General features: G+C 50.1%; 1 protein-coding gene across 2 annotated transcripts in view; it reads left to right on the top strand.

Annotated features, from left to right (window-relative positions):
• The window catches only part of Myo18b (myosin XVIIIB), a 209,404-nt gene that overhangs the window by 132,133 nt on the left and 60,110 nt on the right, over nt 1-17,161 (top strand). For both annotated transcript variants that reach the window (XM_029533813.1, XM_029533814.1), the window contains exons 35-39: nt 2,246-2,359; nt 4,353-4,469; nt 5,601-5,684; nt 6,475-6,612; nt 9,325-9,510. In XM_029533813.1, coding sequence (XP_029389673.1) covers nt 2,246-2,359; nt 4,353-4,469; nt 5,601-5,684; nt 6,475-6,612; nt 9,325-9,510 — 639 coding nt within the window. The remainder of the gene's footprint in view (nt 1-2,245; nt 2,360-4,352; nt 4,470-5,600; nt 5,685-6,474; nt 6,613-9,324; nt 9,511-17,161) is intronic.

The following is a 17,161-nucleotide window of genomic DNA, read 5'->3' as shown; positions in this document are numbered from 1 at the left end:
ATATATATATATATATACCCATAGATACATACACACATACACACAAACACACACATTTTATACACACACACACCAGTTTTGCGACTTTCTCTTAGCCCATGCTGTGTGTGCATCTTTGATTCATTTGCTTGCCAGCCTCAGAGTTCTGAGCACGAGCCACCCAGCTCAGCTCAAGTAGGAAGGAAGTTGTTGAGAAAATGACCTGGGAAGGTCATCTGGGAAGCTCAGATGTCTTCAGGCTGTACCTGGACCCTCCAACTGTATCATTGCAAATGTGCCTCTTTGGCTGGGCTTGACCAGTCCCTGGGGGTCCTGACCACTTGTCTGAGGGAAGAAGGTCTCTTGCCACGTTTGACCTCCATGTCCTCGGTCCCCGGCTCCTATTAGGAGAGTCCTAGGCATGTCTCCCAGCTGGACATGATCAGGTTGAGCACAAACCCAGACGTTTGGGAGACAGACAGATGTTTCTCCTAGTCTGTAGACATGGATAGGGAAACCAGGCTTGGGTTCAGATCCCGCCGTTTACTGTGTGGGCAGCTACGCACATCACCAAGCTCTCCATCTTCATCCAGATAGGATGGAATAACTGCTGTAGAGGTTAGGTGAGCTACACTGGAAAATGTCCAGAGCAGGGCAGGGTGGGCTCAGAGTAAGAAAGTTCTTCCTCATGGTCTGTGTGCATGCCACCCCTAACTTACACAACACAAACTCAGAGCCTGTAGCCTGCCCCCATCCTCACCCCGTGACCTCTGCACATCCTCAGCCTTGTCCCCTCTTGTCCCTGGAGGTGCAGCTGTCCAGCAACAGTCTTTCGGGGCAGTTGCACTTGCTACAACTTCTGGTTTTATCAGGACATAATTATCCGTAGTGAGACTCCCGACTCAGACTTTGCTCCCTACCTCTGTTGGGAGAGCCTTTCTTCTGACCTCCCTGCCTCATCAGAGGCGTGAGAGCTCCAAGTTGGAAGACCCAACTCAGCGCAAAGTCTCATGTCCTCTGTGGATGACCCCTTACCAGTACCAGGAGTACCCCAGCTCTTTCAGTGGCTGTCATGGCCACTGTGACATGTGGGTGGAGCACTGTGATATCAGAGCTGTTCTTCGCCTGTTTAGAGGAGGTACAATTATTCACCAGTGAGCTACACACAGCCTCTGCCTGGACTTGAGGCCCCTCCTTACATGGTCAGCTTGCTGCATTCTCACTCGGAGAGGATCTTTAGCAGGGCCTGGTCGGCGATCCTACTACCCATCTCTGGTTTCTTAGCGCCAAGTCCTTTCACTTAACTTTGGTGGGATTTTCGTTCGTTTATTGTAGAAAGGATTGGTCTGAAACTCATCTTCCTCCTGCCTCAACTTCCCAAACGCTGGATTACAGCTCTGGGGCTCCCTGGCCAGACCCTTAACCCCTCAGGTGACAGAGCTTTCTGAAGTGAGACTGTGTGCTGCTTCTGGCGAATTCTGGGCTTGCTTGCACTTCTCGGAGCTGTGTGTCTGGGCGAGGCAGAGTCTTGAGGGCTCTCCTTGGGTGTATTCTATTTGGAGACTCTAGGGACCAAGGGAAGGTGTTAGATGCACACTGGATATGGGGTTTGTGTGCTGATACGGGTTTCCTCAGTGGGACGGCTCACTCGGCGAGGGGATGGGGGGTAACTGCAGGCTAACAACAGATGAGCAGACAGAGGATGAAAAGGTAGTTTAAGCTCCTGGCTCAGTCTTTGAGATCCAAAGCCAAGCCTAGGGAGGCTCTTCTGCGCAGAACATTTTTTTTCCCTTTAAATGGTTTGCAGACCAGCTTGACCCAAGCCCCAGTCTGGGCTGGCAGGTTTCTGTTGTCCTTTGAGTCACGAACCTCCCACAATGGTTGTCCTGTTCATTCCCCTAACCCTAAGCTCCCTAGAGAGGTTGTCACAACCGTCCTCGCCTGTCTCCGCTGGAAAGCAGGACCAGTTGACTGTTCTCTTTCCCCCTGTGTCTAAGTGGGGAGCAGGCATTCTCAGGTGCTTGCCCAGTAGGCTAAGGAGAAACCCACTCTTGCAGCAGAGTTCAGAGCTCTGTCACGGAACAGGCTGAGTGTTATGGTGGGCTCAGACCTAGGCTGCCTGGAGCACAGACACTCCCCACTCAGGCGTGTTGACAGATGGGTGTGGGCATAGCTGGCTAGGGCTGGACTGGGCTTGGCTGGTAGGGAGGGAGGGAGGATGTCAGAGAAGCAACTTCCTCGCTTTCCTTCTGTTTGTCCTATACAGCTGGAGCAGAGTGAGGCCAAGTGTGAGGACGCATTGAAGACCCAGAAGGTGCTGACTGCGGACCTGGAGAACATGCACAGCGAACTGGAGAATATGACCCGGAGCAAGAGCCTGGTACTGTCCCTCCCAAAACCCTAGAAGCACAGGCTCAGGATCTTACATTGGCCTGCTGGGGACACAGAACTCAGACGCTTAGGGTGGATCTAGGTGGGGTAGGCATTACCTTGGCACCCCACTGAGTCACCTGGGGTGCACAGGCTTCTGTTGTAGCCACTCTAGGTGCTCGAAGAAGAATAAGAGGACTTACTGTGGACCTACTGAATGCTCAGCTCCCTAAGAAGCAAAGGAAATTGATTATGGGCTTGACACTGAAGTCAACAGAAAACACACACACACACCAACAGTGAGATCCCGCCGGGCGTGGTGGTGCACGCCTTTAATCCCAGCACTTGGGAGGCAGAGGCAGGCGGATTTCTGAGTTCGAGGCCAGCCTGGTCTACAGAGTGAGTTCCAGGACAGCCTGGGCTACACAGAGAAACCCTGTCTCGAAAAACAAAAAAAAAAAAAAAAAACAAAACAAGAAAACAGTGAGATCCCATGTATAAAGGCAAGCAAGGAAGCCTGTTGTGGACCTACTGTGTGCCTGGTAGCATGAAGATGCACCGGCAGTGATGAGCATAGCTGGCCATGTCCTCATGTGCTCACAGCTGTAGGTGGTTCTTGGGAACCTCTCGAAGGCCTACTATGTTCTTATTGCCATGGGAACTCTTGGTATTCATCATCAGACTGCAGCATGCCACCTGATCTAAGAGGAAAAGCCTGTCTCTCACGGGCTGGCTTCAACTCCCTGTAATCGAAAGCCCCCGACTATTCATTATAAGGTTATTATTGTGTGGTCACCATTGAAGGGGGACGAATGAGCCGTGCTATAGATCTATCACACTGGTGACAGTGTCTAGGGTCTGGAGGATCCGACTGGGCTTGACATGAAGAATTCTGTAGTTTGCATAGAGATGGAGAGGAATCATCTCAGGCTTACACTGGATCCTAATGAGTCCCTTTGTCCTATGTTTTATTGTTCTAAATGAAGGGGAACATATCCAGAAACTCATACACACACACACACATACACACACACACAGAGGCACACACATGCATACATGCATACATGCACACACACAGGCACACACAGGCACACATGCATACATGCACACACACAGGCACACACACAGGCACACATGCATGCATACATACACACACGCATGCACACACACACACACACATACACACACACACATATTGCCTTAGGGCTTCTAGTGCTGTGAAAAACACTGTGGCCAAAAGCAACTTGGGAATGGAAGGATTTATATCTTACACACCTACATCATACTTCGTCACCAGGGAAGATCAGGGTGAGAACTCAAGGCTGGAACTAAAGCAGAAACCATGGAAGAGTGCTGCTTACTAGCTTGCTCTTTGCTGCTTGCTCTATCTGCTTTCTGAGTGCCTAGAACCGCTCATTCAGGTGGCAGCACCACACACAGTGGGCTGGGGCCTTGTTAGTCAATAAAATGCCTTGGGAGTAGGCGAATCTAGGGGGCATTTTCTCCACGGAGGTTCTCAAATGACTCTGGGCTGAGTCCAGGTGATGAAAAGCTAACCAGAAAACACCTACACATGTGCAAGCACACACAATCACAGGATGTCCCTACATATATATATATATATATATATATATATATATATATATATATATATATATGGTCATCAAATACACATTCAAGAGTAATGCCCTTGGTGGAAAAACCCCTTGACCAAATCCATCTACCCATCTAATAGACATTTATGGGGTGCCTGTTGAATGCCAAGTCTGGTGCTTCGTGCTGGGGATACATGCCTGTGTGCAGGTCAAGGTCCGTGCTATCAGGGACAGTACAAGTTTATACTTACACATCTGAGTCAGGGACCTTTAGATGTGTATGCATGGACTCCTAGAGGTTCACACAGGCACAGCTCTCTCCACACACGCTGTGTCCAGTTCCCCCTGAACATCCAGTGTGCGCTAGCACACACATCCCTCACGGAGCTGCCCTCTGCCTCTCCGCAGGTGGACGAGCAGCTATACAGGTTGCAGTTTGAGAGAGCGGACCTCCTGAAGCGCATCGACGAGGACCAGGGTGACCTGAATGACCTCATGCAGAAGCACAAGGACCTCATTGCACAGGTCAGGGCCCTCTCCTGGCGTGCGAATTTGGTAGGCATAATGGCAGGGAGGTAGGTAGGAGCTGTCAGTTCCATACAGCCCTGGGGGAAGATGGCGCGTCCTCTGGAGGGCACCAGAAAATGTTGACTTATTCATTACAACCACCTCCCTATCCACACACCCACCATGAACCTGCTCACCAATCTGTCCATTCAGCTGTGTCTTGGTCAGTGTCCCATCGCTGTGAAGAGATGCTGTGGCCAAGGCAACTTATACAACTTATAAAGGAAAATATTTAATTGGGGCTGGCTTACAGTTTCAGAGATCATGGTGGGGAGCATGATAACACGCATGAAGCTAGGGCAGTGGCTGAGAGTTACTTCCTAATCTGCAAGCAGAGAGACAGAGAGACAGAGAGAGAGAGAGAGAGAGAGAGAGAGAGAGAGAGAGAGAGAGAGCTTCAGCAGGAAGGAGCCAAGCAACTTGTGGCCTAGATTCTCTAAGCTGTACCTTCCACTGTTCCACCAACTGTGTGCTCAAATGTGAAATCCATGGCTGGATTAAACCATCATTAAAGGCAGAACATCGCCTACTGCTTTCCAGTTGCCCACTGGTGGCAAGCAGCTCTTCCCACCCCGGCCTATGGGAGATACTTCCCATTCAAACCAGGATGCCACCCTTGGAGTTTTGTCCTGGACCCGTAGACAGCACAGTATGTTTTGGGCTCTCCTTGGCACCTGTCATAAAGAGCTCAACAACCGCTGTGTCCTTGGGCTCATGCCGTGGAGTGACTCAGCAAACAGAGATGGAGTGTTGGCAAACTGTGACTCAGCAAATTGAGATGAAATATTAGAAATTTGTGACTCAGCAAATGGAGATGAGGTATTGGGAAGTTGTGACTCAGCAAATGGAGATGAGGTATTGGGAAATTGTGACTCAGCAAATGGAGATGAGGTATTGGGAAATTGTGACTCAGCAAATAGAGATGAGATATTGGGAAATTGTGACTCAGCAAATGGAGCCGATGGGGTCTTGGGAAAGGGTAAGAGGCATCTTTTAAGGACCAACTGTTGTCACAGAAGTTTTAATAGAGAGATCAGGGAGGAAGGGATGCTCAAAAGGGTCTCTTCATCTTGTTTTCTGCCTCACCAGTCAGCTGCCGACATCGGGCAGATTCAGGAGCTGCAGCTGCAGCTGGAAGAAGCCAAGAAGGAGAAGCAGAAGCTGAGAGAGCAGGTATGGGCTCACAGGAGCCACGCTGTGAGAGAGTGTGCCAGCCGAATCCAGAGAGTCCTCGTGGACCGAAATACAGATCCACACCCTCTGGTCACAGTTGCCTGTTCCCGCCCCACACAGATGGTCCAGGCAACGTACAATGTAGGCTTCTCCCCATTTGTTCCTCTTTCCCTCTGAGAAATCATTCCCAAGAAGAAAGAATGTCTGAGTCAGGGACACACCACATTGAGAGCTCTTCCAGTTGAAGCCCAGATCTCTCTGAACCTCAGTACCTAGTGGGCCACTTTTTTTTAACCCACAAACTTCTCAAAGCCCTGCTAGAGCTGATGCACAAGCCTGTCATAATGGCCAGGTCTCATCACACACATGGGCACTGACTCCCGATGAGCCAAAGACAGAAGGAACAGTAGCCACCAGCCAGCTGCTGGTCTCGTGATGAAAATGGAGAGATGGATGCTCATGCAAGAAATGACTTGTCCAGGCTCATACAAACAGGAAGTACACTGTGAGCTTCCTTTACTATGGCTCTGGATGCAGGAGTTTCTCTCTAGCCAGTTTGACTCTTTCTCAAAGCAGGGAGAAGGCAGGGGAGGGGGCGGAGAGGGGCAGGCAACTACAAGGCCCAGGACTCGTCACCTCTCAGGATTTGCTGCTCCAAGGCAGGGCCAGTGTGAGGGTTAGTAGTACTGGCCTGTGTGGACAGCCAATGTGTATCAGTTGAGCAGAGGTGCCAGGGGTGAGAGCCAGGGCTGGCACCAAGATGCCAGCTTATCCCTCAATGTGCCCCCAGCTACAGGTGGCTCAGCTTCACATCCAGTACCTGGAGCAGTCCACCGTGGAGCGCGCCATCGTCAGCAGGCAGGAAGCCATCATCTGTGACCTGGAGAACAAGACCGAGTTCCAGAAGGTGCAGATTAAAAGATTTGAGGTACCGAGAACCCAGGAGCTGCCGGGGGCTGGAGCAGGGTGTGTGAGTTCTACCTCTGCCGGGTCGGCAGTTCTCATGGCTGCCTCCGTTCTTGTCCCTCTCCTTTCCTTTTTCCTGTGTTCTTGTCTATACTTCTTAAGGCACCCCATGCTCTTCCACCCTTCTCTTCCTCTGTCTGTTCCTACCAGAAGTTCACCTCTCCCCCACACTCTGTTTTTACCCTGACTCTTATACCCTCCTCTACTGACTTCTCCCATCTCCTGTCTCCCCTTTCCCTCTCCTTCCATTCCCCATCCCTCCTTCAGCCCTAGACTCCACCGCCCACCTGCTCACTTGTTAATCCATGGGTACCATTTCCTCCATCCCTGTCTGTCTATTCATCCTCTCATATACTTCAAACTCTTTGTGGGCACCTTCTTTCCCACCTATCCATGGCACCAGTTGGTAGAGACATACGAGCCTAGACACTCACAGCAAGAGCAGGGCTGACTTTACAGGGTGGAGCCTTCCAAGGTGGAGAGCCCAGATGGCTGCAGGGATAAACCCTGCTCAGTATAGCAGAACCCCCGGCAGGTTTGGATGGGGTTTCTTGAGGACATCTTAAGCGGGGGTTCACTTCAGTTCTAGGGACCAAGGGCACGGGATATTTACTGAGCTCACTTCCATTGTGGAAACCCTCCAGTCTGTGCCTGACACTCGGTGGTACTGCTGTGTGGGGTGGGGTTAGGGATAACATGGCACCCGGGAGGCAGACAGGTGTTGATTGACACCTGCCTTGCCCCTCCCCTGAGTCTGTGTCCTCATTTCTCAGCAACCCCTGTCCTCTTTCTACAGTGTGTTTGGGTGTGAAAGGCTCTGCCCCTCTTTCTGAAACTCTCCCACATGCAGGGACGCTGGGACAAGTGGTCTCTGATATAGCTGCTGTGTATAAACAGAAGACATTCTTGTTGACCTTCACTGTCAGGTTTTCCAAACAGTTCTAAAGACCATGCAGGCAGGAGCCTTCCAGAGCACAGGAAATGCTGGGTACTGTGTTGAATGGCTGCCTAACTCATGCTGGTTCTGTGGAGTTGTTTAGTTCTAGCACAGACAGCTAATAGGAAAGGAAAGTCCTGATAGATGAGTTTAAAAGCACCCAGCCTGGTGTTCACCAGTATCTAAATGTATCTAAACGTATCTAAATGTATCTAAATGTATCTAAATGTAGCAGAGTCCGTGTCTCTGCTGCTGAGGGCTGGGTCATTAGCGATGCATGCTCTCTTTCTCCGTTTCCCCTGACAGTCTCTGAAATGAAACCTCACAGGACAGCTTCCCTGTGGATGACAGTGTCTGACCCTGAGTCTGCCTCCTTTCTCCGTGGCTCCCAGAACCCCCAGCAAGGCTTGAAATAGTCACAGGGCTCTTGCTTCTGTCAACATACCCACCCGGGATCCCACAGAACGATGGGATCCAGGCTTGTTGGCTGCCTAATGAATCCGAATAGCCCTGGGGTTTTTCTAGCATTCAAGGTGCCTGGCAGTCTTTTGTCTTCATCTCTTCATTATGCCTGATGGGTTTCTGTCCCCAGGAAGGCAGAGCACAGAGGGTGGAGAGGAGTGTTTTCATCTAAGGCTACCTTTCATAAACCCAGAAGCCAAAGGTTTGGTTGGAGTAGAGTCTTCTTTCCGGGGTGTCCCTCCAATTCCCAGACCATGGGAGGCATGGGGGCATGGATTATCAGGCCCTCCTTCTGTAACCCTGTTTGTGCCAGACTCTGTCTATGCCAAATGCCTAGCCTAGTGTGTTAGATCCTGGGAACATCCTGGTACATAGACACAGGAGCCCCTACCACAATCACCTACCCTGGATCATATATCAGAAAGAGGCAAAGGAAGGAATTGAACCCAGAGCCTCTTGGAAGCACATCCTCTGTGCCTTTGTCCCATCGTCTCTCAGAATCCTTCTTATTTTCAAAGTACTTTAAAAATTTATTTATTTATTTATTTATTTATTTATTTATTTATTTATTTATTATGTAAGTACACGGTAGCTGTCTTCAGACACTCCAGAAGAGGGCACCAGATCTCATTACAGATGGTTGTGAGCCATCATGTGGTTGCTGAGATTTGAGCTCAGGACCTTCAAAAGAGCAGTTAGTGCTCTTAATCACTGAGCCATCTCTCCAACCCCTTGAAGTACATTCTTATTTTGGAGGCAGAAATCACAATTCTCTCCTCCTCCTCCTCCTCCTCCTCCTCCTCCTCCTCTTCTTCTTCTTCTTCTTCTCTCTCTCTCTCTCTCTCTCTCTCTCTCTCTCTTTCATTTTTGTTGTTGGTTTGGTTTGTGGGTTTTTTCATTTTTCTTTTATTTTTGAGATTATAATGTGATTACATCATTTCTTCTTCCCTTTCCTCTCTCCATATCCATCCAAGTATCTCTCCTTGCTCTTGTTCAAATTCATAGCTTTTAAATCTATATATGTATGTACATACATATTTCTAAACATAATCTGATTGATCTGTACAACCCTTTTATGCATTTTGGCTGGCCATTTGGTACTTGATAATCAGTCAGTTCATTCTTCTCTGAGGAAGACTAACAAACCACAATTCTAGCTGGATCACTTGGCACAGACATGCAGGGGCACCAGTGAAAGGTCTCATTTCCTTGAGACCTTCGTTTGGGCACCTGGTTTCCCCAAGTGAGACCAACCACACTCTCTGCCCCTCCCAGGTGCTGGTCATCCGGCTTCGAGACAGTATGATCAAGATGGGTGAAGAGTTGTCTCGGGCCATCAAGGCAGAGTCTCAGCAGCGGGAAAACAGCCAATATTATCAGCAGCGCCTGGAGGAGCTGAAGGCAGAGATGCAGGAACTGGCCCAGCGGGAGGAGGAAGCCAGCCGGCGCTGCATGGAACTGGTGAGGCCTGGCCCTGGTGGGCTCTTGTGCGTTCGAGCATTTAGGCTGGAGCAGAAACTTCCTTTTAGGGATTAGGAACAGCTTCTTGATGGGAGACTCCAGGCTGCCCTCTCAGGCCTTTTGAGGTGGGTTACCATAGACAGAGAAGCAGACACCGATGGGCTGAGAGACCATTGCCTACAGACTCTTGAGGTATATCCAAAGCCGACCAAATGTCTTCTGCTGTAAACATCCACACCCAGGCCAGTGTTCCCTGCCTCATACTGCGAATGCCAAGGGCGGGGTAGCTACTGGGGTATCAGGGTAACGTCTAGGTATTCCTGAAAGACCTAAGAAATGTTGAGGGAAGAATGCTATATACTCCTACAAATAGGATAGTGAAGTGAGCTTTGGCTCATGTATCATCTAGGGTATAACCTGAAAATGATGGGACTCAGTGGACAAATCCAGCTATTCTTGTGAATATGGCTCCTATAGATAGTTCATAGTGGGAGTGGGCTTCTACATAGTATGTGTCATGAAGTACAGTATCAAGCAAGGAGTTTGATAAAAAACAATTCCAGTAAATAGAGAAATAAGCCCTAGGGCTCATAATATAGCTGGTGAGATCATTTAATACTACCGCCGTGTAACGTTGCAAGTCAGCCGAATACTTTCACGCCAGCTGGAATAGCGATAATTACAGCAGATGCAAAGTAAGCTCGTGTATCTATGTCTAGGCCTACTGTAAATATATGGTGTACTCATACAGTAAATCCTAGGAAGCCAATGGATATTATAGCTCAGACTATGCCCACATATCTGAATGGCTCTCCCCCTTCCCCCCACAGAGTAATAAGTCACTACATGTGAAATGATTCCAAATACTAGGAGAATAAGAATATAAACTTCTGGGTGACTGAAGAATCAGAATAAGTGTTAAGAAAGGATAGGCAACCAGGAGAGGGTAACTCTGTATCAAGGCTCGCAGCAGCTACAGGGTGTAGAATGGGGAAGCTGAGGCTTCACGTGCTGTGTGTGGTGAACGTGGGTTTATTTATGGGCTTGGAGCAGAGACAGCAAACATGGAAGGTGGAAGAGGAGCCTAGAGAAGCCAGTGCCAAGTACGCACAGTGCTCCTGTTCTGAGGGAAGTGCTCCCTGCGGGAATCCCATGTCCATTGGGAGGATGGGGGAAACTGAAGCCCGGGCTATCTAGCGTGGCAAATGGAGAGGCTTAGAGAAGGACAGGCACTTGCCTGAGGTCACACAGTCTGTAGTTCTAGTCTACCGTATTAGTCACTAGGTTTCTTATATCCATGGTGTGGACCAAGAACATTTTCTAAGTCTGTTTTCCGCCTTGTGGGAATTTCCTTCATCTTTTGATGTATTGTTCTAAGAATAGTTTCCTGCAGGGATCACGGGGCACATGAAAGCATCAGTCTTGGGGACAGGCACATTGAAGTATTCTGCAGTTGGGGAGGGGTGCTCAGCACCCCCTTTGTACCATGCCATTCAACTTTCATACACGTGAACCCGCACTGTGCCTACCCCAGGCCCTGCGGTCTCCAAAGTGAGGTCGATTCCCTTGCCTTCCTGTGCCTTCTGACTGGGATGGGGCTTACCGTCCTCCTCTGCAAATGAGCTTCTCAGGCCAGTGTCCTCCACAGCCGTGGTTGGGCTGTCAGCTCTATCGCTGACAGGTCAGCTGCCTGGGTGGTGACAGACGAGGTACTGTACAAAGACTGAGGTCCCCAGACAAGTCCAGGTCCCTGACTGGAGTTTCCTCTCTGCCCTAAGGGAGAGAAAGGCTTTCCTCCAGTTGACAAGCAGGGTTCATTAGCAGCCTACTTCCTATGCTGCACCATGTCTGAGTCAGCTCCGGCCAGGAGGAAACTCACTCTGGCCTCCCTCTCCTCTGATGTCTTTGTTAGCTGGCTACACACGCAGGCGTACCAGCCTGTCAAATGGCGGCTTTTTTCTTCCCCTCTGTGCCGTCTCCCCTTCCTGTGCCCTGCCATTCTCTCTTCTCCATTTCCCCTACTCTGTGCTTTAGGTCCTAGGGTAATGTACAGATCTTTAGAGACCCTCAAATATTAGAAAGATTAGACAGATGTTACTGTCACAGATGCCCTGGGCCATTTGGAACATCTCAGAGCAACCTCAAGATATTGTCCGCTGTGGATATAACATGCGACTGCAAACTGGGTGTGGTTAAAGCGACACATATTTGGTCTCAAGTGTGGTGGGGATCAGAGTCTAAAATGGAGTGTGCCAGGTCAAACTCACTCTGAAGAACCCCGTACCAGACCCTACCCGCTGCCAGGGCTTTCACTGTCTCCGGGTGGCTGCAGGTCCCAGCTAGCAGCAAAATTTTAGTCTGTACCTCCTCCGTCCCCAGACTGTTGTTGTTGTTGTTGTTGTTGTTGTTGTTGTTGTTTTGCCTGCGGGTTCAGGATGCAACTATCTCTCTGCCCTTGTCAGGACGGCTAGCTACCTCTGGATTTAGAGCACACCCTAAGTGGAGGTTGTGTTGATCCTGCAGATGAGCCCACATTCACAGTCCCGGTGTAGACATGTGTCAGGGAAGGCCACCAGGAACTTATCCGAGGAGGGCAGACCACACGCCTGCTCGGCTGCCGTGGCCGAGGCATCTGGCATATCCCACGATCTCTCTAGAGCTCCTGGGGTGAGCTAGACTCACGGGGACAGGTTAAGCAGTTGGTATCGGTGACTTCCCCCCTGTGGCTGTGACTGAGATCCTTGCCAGAGACAGCCTTGGTGGGGGAGCAGGGCTTATCTTGACTGAAGTTTCCAGAGCTCTCATTCCCTCCCTCAGGGCTGGGAAAAGCACAGGGTGGGAGCCATGCAGTCTGTGACAGCAGAGGCTGGCGACTTTATCCAATCACAAGAACAGAAAATTCACACCTGAATAGGGGGGGGGGCAGGGGAGCTTCAACCTTCAAAGGCTGCCTCCAGTGACCTTCAGCCCTCCAGATCCAGCAACTTAGAGGCTCAAAGTAGGGCCACCAGCTGGGCAGGCCCAGGAGCTCAAACCGTGAGCCTGCAAAGAACATTTCCAATTCAAATCACCACACACAGCTTTTTGCTAAGAGAGGCTGTCTCCATGTTACCAGAATATTCTTGTTACCAGTATATTCTTGGCCTTTGGGGGTCCCAGCCCTCTGTGAGAGGAGGAAAGAAGTCTGGGCTCACACACATGCTCACAGGCACAATGAGGAAGGAGGGGGTCTCAAGGTCCCCACTGTGCTGAAGCACACAATGAGGACACTGGGACAGTAAATGGTTATTGTTGCTGAGGCTGGCCACCCTGCTGTGGCACCCTGCCACCTACTTAGGATTCTCAGAGAGTTCATTACACCCATTCTGGTTCTGGTCAAGGTTCAAGGCCAGGACCAGCATATCTTCTCCTGTGTCTTCTCCCGCCATTCTGTGCAGAAGTCAGAGTTCTTGGTCCATTCATTCATCTTAGGTGTGTCTCCAGAGTGTCTACTGCGCTTCATGCTAGGTGTGTATGTGTGTGTGTGTGTGTGTGTGTGTGTGTGTGCAAGGCGTCCTCATCCAGCTCACACATGTGAGATATGTAACAGTTACAGCTTGGGTCGTGGCCTTTCCAAGTCAAGGTGTAGTAGCAGGAAGTTAGATTATTGGGGACGTGCCCTTGGAGAGGACATGGGGGTACTGGTCCCTTCCTGCTTTTCTCTTTGCTGCTTGGTATCTGTAAGTTGAGTAGCCACCTCCAACAGCATCTCTCAACAACCCTCCAAAGCAGCAGGGCGGGAGACCACAGAATGCTACCTCTGAAACACTGAGCCCAAGGCAGCCTCTCCATCTTGATATGTGTCTGCCTCAGCTGTTTCCCCGCAGCATCAGAAAGCTGGTTAACACTAGTGGACTTTACACAGATGTACCTTCCTCTGCAGTGACAGCTCGCAACACTCACAGTCATGTCCCACTTGGCACCGCATCATCCTCCCATGCACACCGTCACCACCCAGATCCATGCTCTAGAGCAGAGTCGCCATCTGAACCCTCCATCATTAGAATTAAAGTCTCCCTGGAAGGAGGGAAGGTGATTTCTGAACTTCATAATTCAAACATTCATTCATCCATTCATATACCCATCTACCCATCCATCCACCCATCCATGCATCCATCCATCCTCCCACCCACCTATTCACCCACCCTTTCATCCACCATCCATTCATCCACCCATCCATCCATCCATCCATCCATCCATCCATCCATCCATCCATCTACCCATCCATTCACCCACCCATCCAACCATTATCCATCCACACCTTATCCTCCCATGCATCCGTGTATCCATTCATCCATCCATCCGTTCCTCCATCTATCCTCCTACCCACCTATCTACCCATTCATTCATCCATCCATCCATCCATCTATCAGGCATCCATCCACACATCCATCCATCCATCCACCCACACATCCATCCTTCCATCTATCCACTCATCCATCCATCATCCATCCATCATCCATCCATGCACCCATCTTTCCATTTATCATCTACTTTCTTCCTCCCTCCTTCCCTCCCTCCCTCCCCCCCTTCCTCCCTCCCTCCCTTCCTCCCTTCCTTCCTCCATCACTGATTCTCTCAATGAATGCTGGGAGACCCTCATCTCCACCAGGAAGAGGTGGCCCAGAGAAGTAGCAGCTGGGATGCCAGAGCTGGGACTGATGACCTTGTGTGCCTAGCACTGTAGCCTCCCCTACCATATCCCTGCCCTTTGCATCTAGCCTGCTGAAAAATGACTCTACTGTTAGAGACCGAGAAGGATTCTAGGCCCCCTGAGACCCTTGAGCCATCACAAGGATGCTGATGGATCTTCTGTCGGTATCCCTTTCTGCCCGTCCCCAGTCAGCTCCATTTGTCACATCTGGTGTTGGTTTAAAGGGCTGTGAGCTGTTGCATGTGGGTGATTGATCCCCCAGCTGGCTCACCCGGCACGTCCAGATCAGTATCCATTACCCTACCGATGGAACTTCTCTGCCCACAAAATAAGAAAAATGAGCTCTGACCATTAATTTTAGTGGGTATACTATTCCTGGCAACTCCAGGTGCCATTGTGGAGAGAAGAGTTTTCTGGCTCTAAATCATTCAAGTTCCTTTGTCATTAGGGCACAAGACGGCTTGTCTCTGAATTTATATTCTGTTGTGTTTCAGCTGTCGCAGAGCCCAGGAGAACCACCTTGAACCCTGGACTGGGTGTCTAGGGAAGTTGGGGTACGGGTGGTGGTGGGGAGCCTTCACACTACCTACTTCCTTCATGGAGGAAGGAGGGAAGGGAGGGAGGGAGGAGGGAGGGAGATGATAAATGAAAAGATGGATGGATGGATAGGTGGGTGGATGGATGGATGAGTGGGTAGGAGGATGGATGAATGGGTGGGTGTATGGAAGAGGAAGCTATGCCTCTTAGGGCTGTACGCGGGTCTCCCGGGTCTGAACAAACTTTCAGTGTGCTTGACTTCTTGGTGATCCCATACCTGTGCTCCTACATGGTGCAGGACCTACCTGTTCTTTATCAACATCTGATCTCTCGTCCTGGTACACAGAAAGATTAGGTTTTGCTTGCTTCCTGTAAGAACAGCTGGGTTAGTCACCAGGGGAGTGGACTCTTACAGAAGAAGCAAGTCTGGCAGCAGTCAGATGTCTCAGTGCATAGAGGTGATGGCCCGATGCTGACGTCCTGAGTTCGAGTCCCACCTGGTGGATGGGAAGGGATGAATGACTCCTGAAAATGGCTCTCTGCTCTCCACAGGCTCCACTGCACGCAGCATTTTTAGTTAAAAGCTAGAAAATGACTGTTGTGTGCCTGAGCCATTCCCAGGTCCCCTGAGGAGGAGACTGGCTTTGGGGTTGCAAGCCTTACTGCTCAGCCTTCTCCCTCTCATCTGTCCCATCCCAGCTCCTTCCCTTCGTGCCCATGGATGACAGATTGCCTCCTTCCCCACTACCTCCCTCTGTCACTCATGGAACTGCTCTGACTTGTGAGAGGATCAAAGTATAGATCCTATTGGATTTTTATCTGTTACCCAAAACCTGGTTGTCCTAAAGCAAGAAAGTTTATCCACCATGTCCCAGCTAAGGAGGCCAGAAGTCTGAAATCAAAGGCAGGTCCACTCCCTGCACCACAGGTTCCAGGAGGGACAGGGTAATCTTGTTCACAGTCCAGTGGTTCCGGGTGATCTTCCACAGGTGGCTGCACCAGCTGGTCCCCACTCCTGTCTTCACATGGCTTCCTCTTCTGTACTGACCCTTCATGTCTTCTTCTGAGGCCAAACTCACGAGATTTACGGATACAAGCATTAGTGATCATTCTTGTCACTGTGACCTTTGGCTCTGGGCTTTGGGGGGAGCAGGAGCTACAGCATGGTGAGAAAGGTGTAGTAAAGAGTTCAGTTCATGTCACGTTGGTTGGAGAAGCAGAGGGCAAAAAGGCCGGGCACACTTGGGGATAATGTAGACCCTGAGAATCTGCTTCCTCTAGCTTGACCTCATCCCTGAGTTTGCAGAACCTCCCCAGATAAGGCCACCAGGAGCTTCCAAATTTCGAGCCCCATGGGGGAGCATTTCATACCCAAGATGTGATGGGATTCTGACCCAGTATCATTATTTCATCAATCACCTCTGCAAAGATCCCGTTTCCAAAAACAGGCTCCAAATGGATGTGAACGGGAAGGGAGGGTAGCACCTGAGAGATGGAACAGACCCAGGGATGCCAGGGATGCCTTTGCTCGTATTGCATAATCTGCTGTCCCCTGGGAAGCCCAGGGTAGAGCCACCTGCCTGTTAAATGACTGTGCAGATGAGAGAGATAAGTATACAGATGTGGCAAATAATCGCACACAGTAGGTGCTCACTGGTTGCCATTTGGTTTCTCTCTCCTTCCCCCTCAGACTCTCTTTCCTTTCCTCTGACGCTGTCTGCCACCCGCCTGCTTTACTCCCTATCCCATGAGGGATATGTCGGTTCAGTTCATGGTTATGGTGGCAGCTAGAGCTGGTGCTGTCCACTTTCCTCAAGCTGGGCTGTGGACCAAGGACTTTACGTGGAGTTCCTATCCTTTATGTTTTACCAGTAGAGGAACCCAGAGCCATCGAGATAAGGCATTTTCTCCTAAGTGACAGAGTAAGAATTTGAACCCCAGACCCAAGCCTCTCAGGGACGATTTTCTGACTCAAACATCTTAGACCCACGGTGTTTATTCATAGAAGTACATATTCAAAATAATCGAAAAGTTATAACTCACAGTGTAACTTGAGGTTTCCCAACTGTGGTGTTAGTAATTCTGAGGGGCGGGGTGCTGGACGGTACATTCTAACACAGCAGCAACCCTGTCCTCTCTCCGGTAGGAACAGACAGCATCCCCTGCGCCAAGCAATTACCATAAAAATGTCTCCAGACATTACCCATCATCCCAAAGAGGCAAAGTCACTCACTATCCGATTAAATCCTCACAGTCGATGTTGGGGTGACATCTGTGGGATGTCCCATCTTACAGATGATTCAGTTGAGGCTCAGGGAGATGGTGTGCTATACCCCAAGTCATCAGGCAGCTGGAAAAGGAGCCTATGAGAGGAGAGGGTTGAGACTAGGAAAAAGGTCCCTAGTCAGGGGAAAAGGACAG

This window comes from Mus pahari, chromosome 23, assembly GCF_900095145.1.
Source record: "Mus pahari chromosome 23, PAHARI_EIJ_v1.1, whole genome shotgun sequence".
NCBI lineage: Eukaryota > Metazoa > Chordata > Mammalia > Rodentia > Muridae > Mus > Mus pahari.
This window is presented reverse-complemented; position numbering and strand designations above follow the sequence as displayed.